At 38.3% G+C, this 16,588-nt stretch overlaps 1 protein-coding gene, 1 long non-coding RNA gene and 1 pseudogene across 2 annotated transcripts in view; 1 reads left to right on the top strand and 2 right to left on the bottom strand.

The window, feature by feature from the left end:
• LOC140614920 (uncharacterized) overlaps nt 1-16,588 on the top strand; it is a 97,514-nt gene that overhangs the window by 65,881 nt on the left and 15,045 nt on the right. The window lies entirely within an intron of this gene.
• On the bottom strand, nt 2,368-3,318 carry LOC140615554 (olfactory receptor 51I2-like; annotated as a pseudogene).
• On the bottom strand, nt 15,206-16,168 carry LOC140615553 (olfactory receptor 51I2-like). Its single transcript, XM_072795417.1, has one exon. It carries the CDS (start codon nt 16,166-16,168, stop codon nt 15,206-15,208), a length of 963 nt encoding a protein of 320 aa, XP_072651518.1.

Raw genomic sequence — 16,588 nt, 5'->3', positions numbered from 1 at the left:
ACAAGAAGCTGTGATGCATTGTTGATGGTTTGATGATGAAAGGGCTCATATGAGCAGCCTTTAGGAGCTGAGGAAGGGCAATAGATAACAGCTGCACAAACTCAAGGAACTGGCTGGCTTCTACCAACAGCCCAAATGAACATGGAAACAAATTCTTGTCTAGGGCTTCCAAATAAGAACTCAGTTGGCTGACACCTTGATTCTGGCCTATGGGACTCCCAGTTAGAGAACCTAGCCAAGCCCATCCATATTTCTGACCTGCAGAATGTGAAATAAAAAATGGGTGTTGTTTTAGATACTAAATTACATTTATTTGCATCAATACTTACTCTAATTCCCCAAACCATTGAATATGGTAAAATGCCTCTCCTATGATTGTGTTATGTTAAATGGCACAGTTGAGTTTAATATAGGGAATTTATAGTATTCCTTCCATAAGAATAAAGTTTGATTTTGGTACCTCTGTATTCTCATTACCTAGTAGAGTGCCTGGCACATGGGGGTCACTAAAGAAAAAACTTCTTTTTGTTAATACATAAAAGGCAAAATGCTCCCAAGTTAGATAGCTGGTAAATGTAAGAGACAGGTTTGAGAGATTTTGAATAAGATTTCTTTCTTGACTCTAAAGATTGTGTTCTTAACCACTATAACACATGAGCCTTCTTACCCAGTACAGACACTATTATACTAAGATCTTAAAATACTGAACCTCATACTTTTGGGAGGAGTAGGGGGTGGGTAAGAAGAAAGACACATCCCCTTTTATCTTCACTTTGTAATAAGGTACACTCAAGGGGCTCCTGTGTAGCTCAGCCGGTTAAGTGTCTGACTTGTGATTTTAGCTCAGGTCATGATTTCAAGCCCCACATTGGGCTCAGTGGTCAATACATATTTTCTCTGAGAGACTAGAGGCTCCTTGGAGTAAACATCTCCAGGTTATCTCTTAATTAATCTATTGCCCTTTTCCCCATTCAAATTCATGTATACATTCAAAAGAATTATTAAGTAGCTATTATTCCACAGATGCCACTAGAAACTGAATATATTTTGGCACCTTTGCTTGGGGTTTACAGTCTAGTTAAGTAACTGTTAAGTGACTAGTTAAGTGACAGACTATGGAATATTACATATGTGCATATTTCACATAGTGACACAGTTCAGTGAATAATGTGGAAAAGAGAATTGGGCAGGATTTTCTGAGAAATTAGGTTTCTACTTGACTAATGAGAAGTGAAACTGGAAATATAAGGGGGGGAGATGAGAACATTACAGGCAGAGTAAATGGTGTCTGAGTAGACCCTGAGACCAGATAAGAGCTTAAACTAATAAGTCTTTTTGGCTTAAGTCTTGCTTATATGTCAACACACGTCTCTTTTTTAAGATTTTATTTATTTATTTGATAGAGAGAGTGGCACAGGAGCAGTGGGGAAGAGCTGAAGGAGAGGGAGAAGGAGACTCCCTGCTGAGCAGGGAGCCTGACATGGGGCTCAATCCCAGAACCCAGGATCACAACCCGAGCTGAAGGCAGATGCCCAACTGACTGAGCTCCCCAGGTACTCCTGTCAACACACTTCTATCCTGCAATTCATACTCCTAACTTATTTTATAGTAAAAATATTTAAAAATGATTCATATGTTTTTGGACAAACCAAACTACTCAGCATAGTATGTGCAATTCTGTACAATTCTATACAGTTTGTGCAGCCCAAACCATACCACTTTCATTGTTTCATTTTCTTTCTGGCTTTGTCCCATACCACTCCCTCTTCAAACTCTATGTCACAGTCACACCTATACAGATATAACAAGTGGTAGAGATATAAAGAAGTGCAGGAATGCTTATCTTTACACAAACACATTTACTTCTTTGAAACATGGAGTCTTTTTGTTTTCATTTTGCTCTTTCTTCCTAGGTTTTTCTCTTTTTTACTGAATTCCTATTTTGCCTAGAAAAACCCTAACTTTTTTTTTCAAAATTAAGTAAAAAGTATTCTCTCCTTTGTAGAGGTATATCTGATCTTCCCAGGTAAGTTCTGGCAACTACTATTTGCAGTCCCTCTAATAATCAATTACACAGAACTTTATTACGGTACTTGTATTCCAGTTTTGGATTTACCTGCCTTTGTGTGTTTGTGGAGAGAAAGGATCATGTTTAATATATTTTAAATCTTTAATCCTCAGCACTATTTCCAGTACGAAGTAATGGTAAATGTAAGTTTGCAACATGAATAATCCTGATCATCTTCCCACTAGCCTTGACTAGGAATTTTCAGTACTTGCTGAGGTAGCAGATTCCTGAAAGGTACAGGAAGTTTCTTTTATGGTACCCAGACCCTGCTATATTTCATAGTTTCATCAACCTTGGCCTTACCTCTTTAGCATCCTAATCATGGCCTCCCTGATGGGCTTGGATTTCATACTGTAGATGATGGGGTTGAGCACAGGGGGCACCACCAGGTACACATAGGCAACCAGGGCATGTACAACAGTGGGTAGGTGCCTCCCAAAACGGTGGATCATGGACATAGTAATGACTGGGATGAAGAAGACAAAGACAGCCAGGATATGAGAGACACAGGTGTTGAAGGCCCGGATGCGCTCCCTGGGGGAGGCCAGTCCCAGGACTGTGTGTAGGATGAGAGCATAGGAGAGGATGATGAACAGAGAATCTATGCCACCAGTGGACAGTACCACATAGAGCCCATAGAGGATGTTTATGGTGATGTCAGCACAGGCTCTTCTCATCACATCAGGATGGAAACAGAATGAGTGGGACAAGAGAATCTTGTCAGGGCAGAAGTTCAGACGTTTAAGCAGGAAGGGCACTGGGAAGAGAGACAGGGTAGCACGGGCCACAATGGCCAGCCCAATCCTAATAATGACATTATTGGTGAGGATAGCTGCATAGTGAAGAGGGTTAGAGATGGCCACAAAGCGGTCAAATGACATGGCCAGGAGCACTGATGACTCCACCACAGAGAAGGAGTGGAGGAAGAACATTTGGACCAGGCAGGCATTGAAGCCGATTTGCCGATAATCAAACCAGAGCACAGCCAGGGTGGTGGGCAGTGTGGACAGAGTGAGGCCCACATCAGTGAGGGCCAGCATGGACAGGAAGTAGTACATGGGTTGATGCAAGCTGGGAGTTCTCCTCACAGCCAAGAGAATCAAGCAGTTTCCAGTGAGGGCCACAGTGTACATGGAAGAGAAGGGGATGGAGATCCATCCATGAACAGCCTCCAGCCCTGGGATGCCAATCATCAGGAAGGCATGTGGCTAGAAGAAGGAGATGTTGACATAGGAGTGGGAAGGGAGCATCTTTGGAAAGCAGTTGAGGTCTCCAGAAAGATGTGACCTCTTTAGTCTGGACAGACAGAAAGACAATGACAGGACACTTGTTATTAGGAAGACATTTATTTATGCTCTATAGGTCTTTTCATTAATTATTTCCCACTTTCTCAGCTCTCTGTATTATTAACTGTTCCAGGAATGTACATATGTTAGCTAATATGTCCTCAAACAAATGTAGAATGTAGGGGATACTTTAAATTCCTCATGATTACCAGAAAATAAATGACTGAAATGGACTTAGAATTTAGTTGTTTCTAAATGTAAATTCTATACTGTTTCCACCCTAGCGAGCACTGTCTTCATTACATGAAGTGATGTTTGTTAATACTCTTTAATATGTAAAGCACTTTAAGTACTCATCATCATCAATCATTGTCATCATCACCATCTTTATCTAGATGTGTCCTGATCATTATTGTTATCCCATTGATATTGCATTTTGCAGTATTCTAAGTACCTTCACATAATTATCTCATTGTTGTCTCATAATTACCTTGCTGAAAGAGAAGGGAAATATTTTAGCTAAAGTAAAAAAAGAAAAATTCTGAAGTCCATCTAAAGAAGAAAATACTGCAGCTTTCCCCTGAGCCAGTTATTAGAACTCAAGGTCTTTTTGTGTTTGGAGGGTTTGAATATAAATCCTAGGACATACTCTTTTAATTATGTCCCAGTAATGATAAAGTCCCAGGCTGAAAATTAACATAAGTACTAGGAAAGTTTTGGTAAATGAAGAGACATTTCATTTTCCCCAGGTCATTGAAAACACTTAAATATCTGTGGTTCATCTATGCCTTGTCCAGAGTATTCAGCCTGGGTAATTGGATGTCCTTGTAATCCAGGCTACATGTTGCTTTTCAGGAATAATCCCCTAATTCCATTCATTCAGCAGTCTCCACATCCTTTAGAAATCCAGCCAAACATTTTGTTCAGCTCTCAGCACACCCACCTTGAGGTCTTGACTTGTCCTTGAGTGTGCCTTCCTGTAAATCAGTCAGCAGAGAGACCTGACCTAGCTGTGAGGGCCATAGCCCCAGGGAATATGGACCTGAGATACTTTTCCAAGAGTTAGAATATCCATAGACATCAACTGAAAACATGAATCAAAGACATAAATTTAGTCTCCTTTAGTGTTTAGTAGGATCTGTCCTATTAATGTCACTAATTTTAGTATCTAATACTGAACAAATAAATTTACCAATTATTGAATATCTATTATGTTTCAGATGTTAGACCCCTCACTTATTGTTTGTTTGTAAATAATATCTCTTGGTCTCAAAAGAACCATATAAGTTTGGTGCCCCTGGGTCGTACAGTTGGTTGAGTGTCTGACTTTTGGTTTTTGCTCAGGTGGTGACCTCAGGGTCATGAGATCAAGCCCCATATTGGCTCTGTGCTCAGTCAGTGTGGAATCTACTCAAGATTCTCTCTCCCTCTCCCTTTGCCCCTCCTGCTCATGCTCTCTCTCTTTCAAATAAATAAAATCTTAAAAAAGAACCATATAAGTTAAGTATTATATCTTTTTAATAAATAATATAATAATGATAATATCAAAAAAATAAAACTGGAGGGGAGAGGCTTAATGAGTTCTTATAGGCCATTCAGGAAATGAGTCCAAAGTCAGGACTGTTTGGCTTATACACTTTCAGTGGTTTTACATTGCTTGTATTGGCCATGAGTTGTCCTACATGGTGGAGATTTATAAAGTGTGGGGCAGGTTGGACCAGATTATTTGGAAGAGCTTGTTCTCTTCTGATGTTTCATGGTTACATGTTTTGGAGCCCTGCAAATAAAGCACTTTCTTATTTCTCACAAAATCTACAAAATCATTCTTTTACTCCTCATTGTGACCCTTTGTGTCCTTCTTATAAAGCCCTTTGCCTCTTATTTTGCTAATTATTTCTTTATTCCTGCTTTTATTTCTGCTAATCTAAGTCACATTTCTTCAAAATTCTCATTAAGTCTCATTGTTCTGATTTTGATGATTTCAAAGTTAATGTCTTCTTTTCAAATTTTATTTTTAAAAATTTTTCAAGGATAATCAATAAATGAATAAGAAAATGAATAACTGAGTGAAGGTTCCTTAATTTTATAATTCAGTTCTCCTTTACCCAAAACCTTAATACAGCACCTCTTATGTGCATATATTCATAATTTATACTATATGATTTATATATAGTAAAGATACATGACTCCTTTAGATTAATGCAATTAGTATCTACTTTTATACTACTATTTTAGGATCAATCCAGGAAATACTCTTTGTCATTGGTAGCTTAAATCAGAATAGAGGATGAATTCTGTGCTCTCTCTTTAATTTGAAGGAATCTGAGAATTAATTATATCTAAGAATAATATCACCATTCTCTCTCTTGTTTTATCCTGCGTTGATCTATCTAATACTGAGTAAGTGGCAAATCCTCCATTTTATTGTAGAAATTGCCTTGTCTGCTCATTGATATGTGTGGGTCCTATGCTACTCTGGGAATTTATGTGATCTATTGCTCTTGACTGTGGTGGAAGTATCCAAATGCTAAATTAAACAATATTACAAGAAGCCTAGAGCTCACAAGGGAAAATTAGAGGGTACTATTTAAGACAAGTTGCCAAAAATTAAGGACAATACTTAAACAGTCAAGCCAATTTCACCCTTTCTATCCCTTTTCATGTTTTGGGAATATTATAGTTTTATGAAGAGCCTGACATTGAGAAGGGATTCTCTGTGGTGAAAGGACAGATTTTGGCAGCCCAGGTGGCTCAGCAGTTTACCACCACCATCAGCCCAGGGCCTGATCCTGGAGACCTGGAATCGAGTCCTGTGTCAGGCTCCCTGCATAGATCCTACTTCTCCCTCTGCCTGTGTCTCTGCCTCTCTCTCTTTCTCTCTCTCTCTCTGTCTCTCATGAATAAATAAATAAAATCTTAAAAAAAAGGACAGTTTTTTTTTTCCTGCTCATTTTAGTAGCCAGGTTGGATTGACATGTTTTGTGGCTCTCATGAAGTCCAAAAACATTATATTAAATTACTTAAACCTGGAATTCACACTGGGTTTGGTCTTCTGTTATTATCTCCAGGACATCAAAGGGTCAAAGATACTACAAATTATAGCTCTCCCTTAAGGAAATAAATAATTTCTGTTTGAACACTTTGGGATTCTGTGAACTTGTTACTGGGTGTGTCTGGGAAAGTCAAGTTGCCAGAAAACAAAGGGCTGAATCCACCATGCTTTCTTAACCCAAAGCCAAGTCCATTCCTTTTTTTTCCCCCACAAAAAAGAAATGACAATCATGTGATGTGAGGGAGGTGCTATGTAATGCTATGCTGTAATGATTTTGCAATATATACACCTAGTGCTTTTCTAAAAGGCTCTTACTCAGAAGATTTTGAAGGTCAATCTTATAAGGAGAGTTGGGACACCAAGCAAACATTGAGATCACCTGCAGGATGCTCTCTGGGATAGGATTTTAATATACTGTTATGCTGTTGCCCTACTTAGAGAAGCAAAAGGATACAAATCTGCTTGGACACTGAGTCTGGGTTTCTTTTTTCTTTTCTTTTCTTTTCTTTTCTTTTCTTTTCTTTTCTTTTCTTTTCTTTCTTTTCTTTTCTTTTTCTTTTCTTTTCTTTTCTTTTCTTTTCTTTTCTTTTCTTTTCTTTCTTCTTTCTCCTTTCTTTCTTTCTTTCTTTCTTTCTTTCTTTCTTTCTTTCTTCTTTCTTTCTTTTTTAGAAATTTTCTTAGTCCTTTTTTTAAAGATTTTATTTATTTATTCATGAGAGCCATGGAGAGAGAGGCAGAAACATAGGCAGAGGAAGAAGCAGGCTCCCTGCAGGAAGCCTGAAGTGGGACTTTATCCCAGGACCCCAGGATCACACCCTGAGCTGAAGGCAGACACTCAACCACAGAGCCACCCAGGTGCCCCAAGTCTGGGTTTCTGAATAATTATCTGAATCAGGAAATTTCTGTGCTTTAGGAAAATAGCCACTTACATTTTCTTTGCATTATCTAGGGATGTAGATGTGCTGTCTTTGGAAGTCCTGGCCTCCTTCCTTTCTTTCCTGCTTCTGACATCTGTTCACCCGCATCCCATTGACTCCTCCTCTTGGCAGCAGCTGATGAAAGGGGATCTTACACTAATTAACCAGGCCCCTATCCTTCTAAATAGTGTATAAGGGATTGTATCTAGGGCCTAACATACTCACCTTACTTGTTACAGCCTTCTCTACCTCTCCAGATCCTTAAGAAGCCCAGGCAAACTCTGCAAGTAAGATACTCCCTTTATACCACTGGCTAGATGCCTTAGTGAGTTGCTACTCTCCAGGGATGTCCAAGCCACAGCCACAGAGAATAATAGTCTGTGCTTACTTTTTCCCAGGCAATAGAAAATGTATGGGGATATATGTGTTGATAGAGAGTTATAAGGCAAGTGAGATATTTGAGTAACTGAATTGTGGAGGAGAGGTTTAGAATCATCATCATCTCTAGGTTTAGCCATTCTTTACCACAATCTGCAGGAAGTTTTATTTGGCATTTCAATTTTCCCCTTTACTTACTGTGCTCTTTAATGATATTAAACCAGGCATCTGGAGTCACATTGAATGCTTTCTGGCCTCTCCAAGTAGTACCTTTCAGAGACTCAGGGTTCATTGTATCTCCCTCCACTCTGTCTGTGGCCCCTAGGGTTGTTCATGCAGGTTAAGTACCTTTACTTCCTGTCTATTCTTCATGTAACATCATTGTTAAAGCCCCATTCTGTTGCACAGCAAATGTGTATCAAGTGACCTGAGATGATAGATGGGAAATAAATGGCCCAAGGCAGAGAGAGAGAGAGAGAGAGAGAGAGAGAGAGATGAATGGGAGCACCAATGTTTACTGGGAGCTTCTGCATCTCTATTTTTATGTTTTTAAAGATACAGAATGTCTTCCAACCTAGGAAATTTTCTTTGCTATCTTTTTTTCTAATAGAGTGAAGTAAATTGAAAACATGAAGAGGCCACAGATCTGAAATGCAAAAGTATCTGTGTGTATGTATGTGCATAGCTGGTTTATTGAGGTATAATTGATGTGCAAAAAATGGCACTTAATGTATGCAGTTTAATGAATTTGGACATATGCATACATTCATAAATTTATCATTACAATCAAGGTAATAGACATATCCATCAACTCCAAAAGTTTCCTTGTTAAAAATGATAGGATTTCCTTTTTTTTTTAAGGCTAACTACTATTCTACAATATGTATATACTACATTGTCTTTATCATTCATCTTTTGATGAACATTTGGATTGTTGGATCTTGGCTATGGTGAATAATGCTGCAATGAAAATGGGAGCACTGGGTATGTAAGAAGTGTATCTCGACATAAAAAAAGATATACATGACAAACCCACAGCTAACATCATACTCAACAATGAAAAACTAAAAGATTTTTTTCCTTTAAGATCAGGAACAAGGCAATGATACCTATTCTTTCCACTTTTTTAAACACAGAACTAAAAGTCCTAACAAGAACAATTAAACAACAAAAAGAAATAAAAGCATCCAAAAAAAAAAAAAAGAAATAAAAGCATTCAGATTGTAATGTAAGAAGTAAAATTATTCTTCCTTGGAGGCAACATGATCTTATATATAGAAAACTCCCAAAATGCCATTAAAAAACTGTTAGAACTAATAAAACAATTTAGAAATTACAGGAAACAAAATCAATATTCAAAAATCAGTTGTGTTTCTATATACAAACAGTGAACAATCCAAAAAAGAAATTAATAAAACAATCCCATTTACAGTAACATCCAAAAGAATAGTACTTAGATGGGGTGCCTGGGTAGCTCAATTGGTTAAGCCACTAACTTTGGTTTAGGTCATGATCTCAAGGTCCTGGGATTAAGCCCCACATAAAGCCTCATGTTGAGCTCTGTGCTCAGCAGGGAATCTGCTTGTCCCTTTCCCTCTCCCTTTGCCCCTCCCCTGCCCTCCCTCAAATAAATAAATTAAATCTTTAGAAAAAATAAAAGGGGCCTCTAGGTGGTGCAGTCAGTTGAGTGTCTGACACTTGGTTTTAGCTTAGGTTGTGATCTTAGGGTCTTGAGATTGGGCCCCATGATGGGCTCCATGCTCAGTGCAGAGTCTGCTTCAGACTCTCTCTCTCTCTCTGACCCTCCCTGCTGTGTTCTCTCTTTCTCTAAAATTAATCAATAAATCTTAAAAAAAAAAAAAAAGAATAAAATACTTAAGAGTAAACTTAACCAAGGAGGTGAGACTTATACTCAAAAAACTAAATTATTGATGAAAGAAATTAAGACCCAAATAAATGAAAAGACATTGCATGTTCCTGAGTTGAAAGATTTAATATTATCAAAATATTCATCTTACCCAAAGTGATCTGTGAATTCAGTGCAATTCCTATGAAAATCTCAATGGCATTTTTTTATAGAAATAGGAAAAAATAATCCTAAAATTCATATGGAACTACAAGAGACCCAAAATAGTCAAAGCAGTCTGAGATAGAAGAACAAGGGTGGAGGCATCACATTTCCTGATTTCAAAATACTTTGTAAATCTACAGTAATTTAAAACAGTATTGGTACTTGGCACCTGGCTGGCTCAGTTGGTAGAACATGCAACTCTTGATCTCAGGGTCATGAGTTTGAACCTCATGCTAGGTGCAGAGATTATTTTAAAAATTAAAAAAAATCAGTATGGTACTGGTATAAAAACTGATATTTGGGATAGAGAACCCAGAAATTAATGACATACCTACAGTCATCTGATTTTTGATAAGAGTCCCAAAAATATGCAATGGAGAAAAGACAGTTTCCTTAATAAATGCTTGGCAAAACTGGGTATCCTCATGCAAATGAATGATGTCATATTCTTATCTTATACCATATACAAAAAACAGACTTGAAATTATGAAACTCCTAGAAGAAAACAGAGAAGAATCTTGATGACATTGAACTTGGCAATATTTTATTAGATATAGCACCAAAAACACAATCAATAAAGGCAAAATTAGATAAGTATGTCTACATCAAACTAAAAAGTTAATGCGCAGCAAAGGAAACAACAGAGTAAAAAGGCAGAAAGTATTTGTAAACCATGTACCTGCTAGAGGATTAATATAAAAATATATATAAGGAGCTCTTAAAACTCAGTAGCAAAAAACCAAATAACCTGATTAAAAAATGTGCAAAGGAATTGAATACACATTTCTCCAAAAACATAAAAATAGCCAACAGGTATATGAAAGATGTTCAACATCATTAATTATTAGCAAAACGCAAATCAAAAATAACCCAAAGTGATCTCATGGTTTCCAAAACCATGATGAGATACCATCACATAATATTTAAGGTAGTTATCATCCAAAAAAAGAGAAAGAAAAAACAAATGATAACAAATATTGATAAGGATGTGGACAAATTGGAGCCTTTGTGCACTGTTGGCAGTAATGTAAACTGGTATAGCCTCTATGGAAAACAGTATGCAGGTCTTCAAAAAATTAGAAGTAGAACTACTGTATCATCCAGTAATTCAACTTCTGGATGTACATCCAAAAGAATTAATATCAGGATTCAAAGAGATATTTACAGAAGCATCTTAAGAGAACATTTATATTTCCAAACATTGGCCTCCAAATCCTACTTCAACTTGACAACTCCCTCAATTTTCTGCCAGTGTGCCTGCCAGTGAAGAAAGTGCCTGCCTCAGTGGTCCCTTGGGATGACTTTGGAATGAAAGTGTGTCTATCCCAGAGACATTGAAATTTAAGAGCTGAGGCAAAATAGCGATGCATAGCTAAAGCTTAGTCTCTGATATTATAATCTCCGGCAACCAAGAAGGCCAGGGGAAAGCCATTTTTGAGCAAGAAGAAGCCCTTTATGAGCATAGGATGCCCATTTGCTCCACAGCTGTGAAGAACTAAATCTATAGCTTCCATTGCTTGGAGGGTGGTGTGAACTTAGTAACTAGTTATTAAATAAACATCAGGATATTTGTTCAGGAATTTTGATTTATACATAGATTTATTCAAATAATGTCCCTGAAGCAATGTCTGGGCCAGTCCCTTTTATAGGTAATGAAGGCATTCGGTGTGAATGAGTCAATCAGTAATTGCCTTCTAGGAACAGGAATAGATCAGTACAAAAGATGATTTCAATAGCAAGTGATAAATTCTCTGAAAGAGGTGTGTGCCAGCTTCAAAGAGCTTGGAAGAGAGATTAAGGAATAAAACACAGAAGACAGAATCTTTTTTTAAAAGATTTTATTTATTTATTTATTAATGAAAGAGAGAGAAAAAGGCAGAGATACAGGCAGAGGGAGAAGCAGGCTCCGTGCAAGGAGCCCGATGTGGGACTCGATCCTGGGACTCCAGGATCACACCCTGGGCTGAAGGCAGGTGCTAAACTGCTGAGCCACCCAGGGATCCCAGAAGACAGAATCTTTAATCTCTTCCTGGAAGGATAGAGTGTTCCAGTTAAGATGGAGAAAGTAGTATTGACCACTACAGCAGTAGATGAAGCTGGGAGATCCACTCCCCAGGGCTGTATAGTTATACATTCATCCTCTGTTGCCTACATTTGCACGTAAACTGGGGGAGCAGTGCTAGGATCTGCACCCAGAGATCTTTGTTTCTGACCAGACCTATAAGCTTTGTGCTACCTTCCTTTACTATCTTCTTTCCTTCATTCATTCACTAGAACATTATTTATTAAGCAATGTGTTTTTATGTGCCAGGCCTGAGTTAAGCATTGAGAACACAGAAATAGATAGAACATCATCACTGTTCCCTAGCTTCAAGGATTTCAAAGTCTCATATGCAATTATTTATAATTACAGTATAGTGTATTAAGTACTGCAATTGAAGGAAACACAAGGTACTTAGGGATCACTGTGAAAGCAAACTCCTTACTTGGCTTGGGATGGGAATGGGCAAAATCCCAATTCAAGTCTTAGTGGAAGGTATATTCTAACCAAGAAGAAATATAACTATTTTCCTTCCTTTGCATTCTGATTCTGCATTCTTGACACCAACAGATTAGCATGCCCATGCTTAGTTTTAGGATCTCTCTCAGCATTCATTTAATAATTACTTGAGAGACTAAACTATCTTTCTTGAGGTTATAGGATCAGGGGGTTGGGGTTCACTTGCTTTCTCCCTCCACACCGTCTCAGACATGTATGCACACACACACAAACACACACACACCACATAGTTACACACTTTTTCTGCAGAAAAAGTAGATCGTAAACATTATAGTGTTACTCCAATAAAAATATATAAAAAATAAAAAGTAAATATTAACCATTCATCTTCTAAAAATAGGTCCTCCTACATAATCACAAAACTATTTTCAAATCTAAGCAAATTGTGCTAACCTAATAATGTTATCAATATATAATACATATTTAGATTTCACAATTTGTTCCTAATAATGACTGGTTAGTGCTAGTATTTGGTTGTAATGTCCCTTTAATCTCCTTTAATTTAGATTAATTACCCAACACTGTTTTTGTAAAATTGCATTTTTAAAGATACTGGGCCAGTGTGTGTGTGTGTGTGTGTGTGTGTGTGTGTGTGTGTGGTGGTAGCCATATTCAAGATTTTTCTATTACTTTCTCATGATTAGATTCAAGTTGAACATTTTTTAAAAGATTTTATTTATTTATTCATGAGAGACACAGGGAGAGAGAGAGAGAGAGAGAAAGAGAGAGAGAGAGAGAGAGGCAGAGACACAGGCAGAGGGAGAAGCAGGCTCCATGTAGGGAGCCTGACTTGGGACTTGATCCCAGGTCTCTAGGATCAGGCCCTTGGGCTGAAGGCAGCACTAAACCACTGAGCCACCCAGGCTGCCCCAGGTTGAACATTTTGATAAGAATTTTACATATGTGATTTTTGTGTCCTTATTTTCAAATCAGAAAGTACATAAGGTCAAATTCTTATTATTGGTTAAGCTAAATTTGATCATTTGCTTCAGGTGGCAATTGGAGGTCTCTTTATTGTAAAGGCATATTCATCCTTTTCTATTTAGTAAATGGTATGTACAGTGATACTTTCAGACTGTTTGAATATTATTTTCCAATACTTTTAAGGCTTTGTTGGTTATCTTAAAATTACATTAAAAACTACAGAAAAGTAATTTTTTAAATCTATCAATACTTTCTAAAGAAGAGTTCTTTTTTCCTTTTTTCCCTCTTTGTTTAGAATATCACTATGAACTCACACTTTCTTTAAAAATTCAATTTGTTACAACTGTTTGCTGTCAAAATTATTTTTAATGTTCTGTTTGATCCATCTGTAGCCACTAGCCACTGGTAGCCCTTTCAAATGAGATTCTGTGTATTCTTTTTAAGTGAACTTACTGTCTTTGTGTTCTATATTGCTTTGGATCATAAGCTATTCCACTATCATTTTATGTTTTTTCTGGTTCGTACCTAGAATTAGCCATTGCTCAAAGGATTTTAGGTTATTTGTGGTGGGGAATGGTATGTAAAAACCAATACATAGGCCCTAGCTTTGCTCATTGCTTCCAGCACTTTCAGAGGACAGAGAAGAGAAATATAGAGATAAAATTTTAAAGAATACATTTAGTTTTTCCCATTATCGACTTAACTCTAGCTTCCACTCTTTTTTTTTCCCTAGACTCTTAAAAATCTCTTAAATGCTTTCCTTGTATTCTTTTTCTCCACTTTCACCTTTCAAACTTGTAGCACATAGTTAAACCTATGTAACCTTTTACAAAGCAATAGGCTTTCCATGACTGAGTCTTAAATAAGGAATGAGGGCAGATATTTCCATGAGGTCTGAAAGGCCCCTAGAAGCACAAGGAATGTTCATCATTTCTATCTCATCTCCTGTCGATCTCCCTCCAACATACACACTGATTATGCTGAGCCACATCTGCCTGACTGCTCACCTTTCCACAAACACACCAGATAATTCCACATCTTAGTGTTTTGTTTTTGTTTTAAAGATTTATTTATTTATTTTAGAGGAGGGGTGGAAGGGGCAGAGGGTGAGGGAGAAGGAAAGAGAGAATCCCAAGCAGACTCTGCTGGTATGGAACCTACCATGGGCTTGATCTCACGACCCTGAGATCATGACCTGAGCTGAAATCATGAGTTGGATGCTAACTAACTGAGCCACCCAGGTGCCTCACACTTCATTGTTTCTGTTTTTTACATTCTTTTACCTTTATTAAGTTTGCCTTCCCCTTGCCCACCTTTTCTGTGACAAACTCCTACTCACCTTTCAGCCTCCTTCTTCCCTGACTTTTTTCTCATTTCCTCTTGATGAGACAGGAAACCCTCTTCCAGGTTTCTATAGCACTTTGTGTATATCTATCATAATCTCATTACACTTAATTATAATTGTGTATTTAGAAGTTTATGTCCTATAGTGGAGGGACAAGATCATGTATAATTCATTTTACTATCTCTAGTAATGAGCACAGACTCTCTCACACAGGTAAATACTGAATTAAAAAGATGTACATGAGTGCAGGAAAGAATCAAGACTATTTGCCGCTGGGACACCTGGGTGGCTCAGTGGTTGAGCATCTGCCTTTGGCTCAAAGTGTGATCCCAGGACCCTGGGATTGAGTTCCACATAAGACTCCTTGCAGCAAGCCTGCTTCTCCCTCTGCCCATGTCTCTGCCTCTCTCTCTCCATGTCTCTTATGAATAAATAAATAAAATTTTGAAAAAAAAAAAGAAGACTGCCACCCATCAGTCTGAGGGGATCTATTTGCTTGTCATACTCTTGATAATGTGTCTTGGTCAGGTATCTGAGTAAGGGCTTTCTGGACATAAGACTGGCTATGTTTTTCCTCAGATTCTGTGGTTATTTCTTGGTTTCATCAGCCTTTCCTCTTCTTTCTCAGCAGTCTGAGCATAGCCTCCCTAATGGGCTTGGATTTCACACTGTAGATGATGGGGTTGAGCACAGGGGGCACCACCAGGTACACATAGGCAACCAGAGCATGTACAATGTGAGGCAGGTGCCTCCCAAAACGGTGGATCATTGACACTCCTATGACTGGGATGTAGAAAATCAGAACAGCTAATATATGAGACACACATGTGTTGAGGGCTCGGACACGCTCCCTGGGAGAGGCCAGACCCATCACTGTATGAAGAATAAGGGTATAGGACAGGACAATAAACAAAGAGTCTACACCTACTGTGGATAAAACTACATATAGCCCATAAAGGATGTTGACAGTAATGTCAGCACAAGCCCGTTTCATGACATCTGCATGGAAACAGAAGGAATGGGACAGGAGGATCTTGTCAGGGCAAAAGTTCAGTCGCTTCAATAAGAAGGGCCCTGGAAAGAGGGATACAGTGGCTCTAGCCATAATGGCCAGCCCAATCCTAATAATGACATTATTGGTGAGGGTAGCTGCATAGCGAAGAGGGTTAGAGATGGCCACAAAGCGGTCAAATGACATGGCCAGGAGCACTGATGACTCCACCACAGAGAAGGAGTGGAGGAAGAACATCTGAACCAGGCAGGCATTGAAGCCTATGTGCCGATAATCAAACCAGAGCACAGCCAGGGTGGTTGGCAGTGTGGACAGAGTGAGGCCCACATCAGTGAGGGCCAGCATGGACAGGAAGTAGTACATGGGCTGGTGCAAGCTGGGAGTTCTCCTCACAGCCAAGAGAATCAGGCAGTTTCCAGTGAGGGCCACAGTGTACATGAAAGAGAAGGGGATGGAGATCCATCCATGAACAGCCTCCAGCCCTGGGATGCCAATCATCAGGAAGGCATGTGGCTGGAAGAAGGAGATGTTGACATAGGAGTGGGAAAGGAGCATCTTTGGAAAGCAGTTGAGGTCTCCAGAAGGACGTGACCTCTTCAATCTGGGAAGAAAAATAAGGATAAAATCATTGGAAAATATACCAGCTCTGATATTAGGTGACATTGGTTCCTACATATTAGAAAATATGAAATGTGAAGGGATTTAGAAATGTATTCATCTAAAGGCCAATTAGAGAATAACTATAATTTAAATCTGTTGACAAGTGTCATTTTATAGTGTAAAACACTGATTTCTTCATGTATTGAAGAAAGCAGAGCTTTCTTTAAGAATATGTGATGATCCTAAAAGGTCTCATCAGAAATGCTGTAGAAACATGGTCTCATGGAAATAAATTGCAAACATGTGGTGGAAGCCTGAAGGCTTGACAGCATGAGCTTGTTATCTTTATTTTCTTGAATTCACCTTCAAAATTCC

The sequence above is a fragment of the Canis lupus genome, chromosome 23, assembly GCF_048164855.1.
Source record: "Canis lupus baileyi chromosome 23, mCanLup2.hap1, whole genome shotgun sequence".
Taxonomy (NCBI): Eukaryota; Metazoa; Chordata; class Mammalia; order Carnivora; family Canidae; genus Canis; species Canis lupus.
Note: the sequence above shows the minus strand (reverse complement) of the source record. Positions and strands in the feature narration are given on the sequence as shown.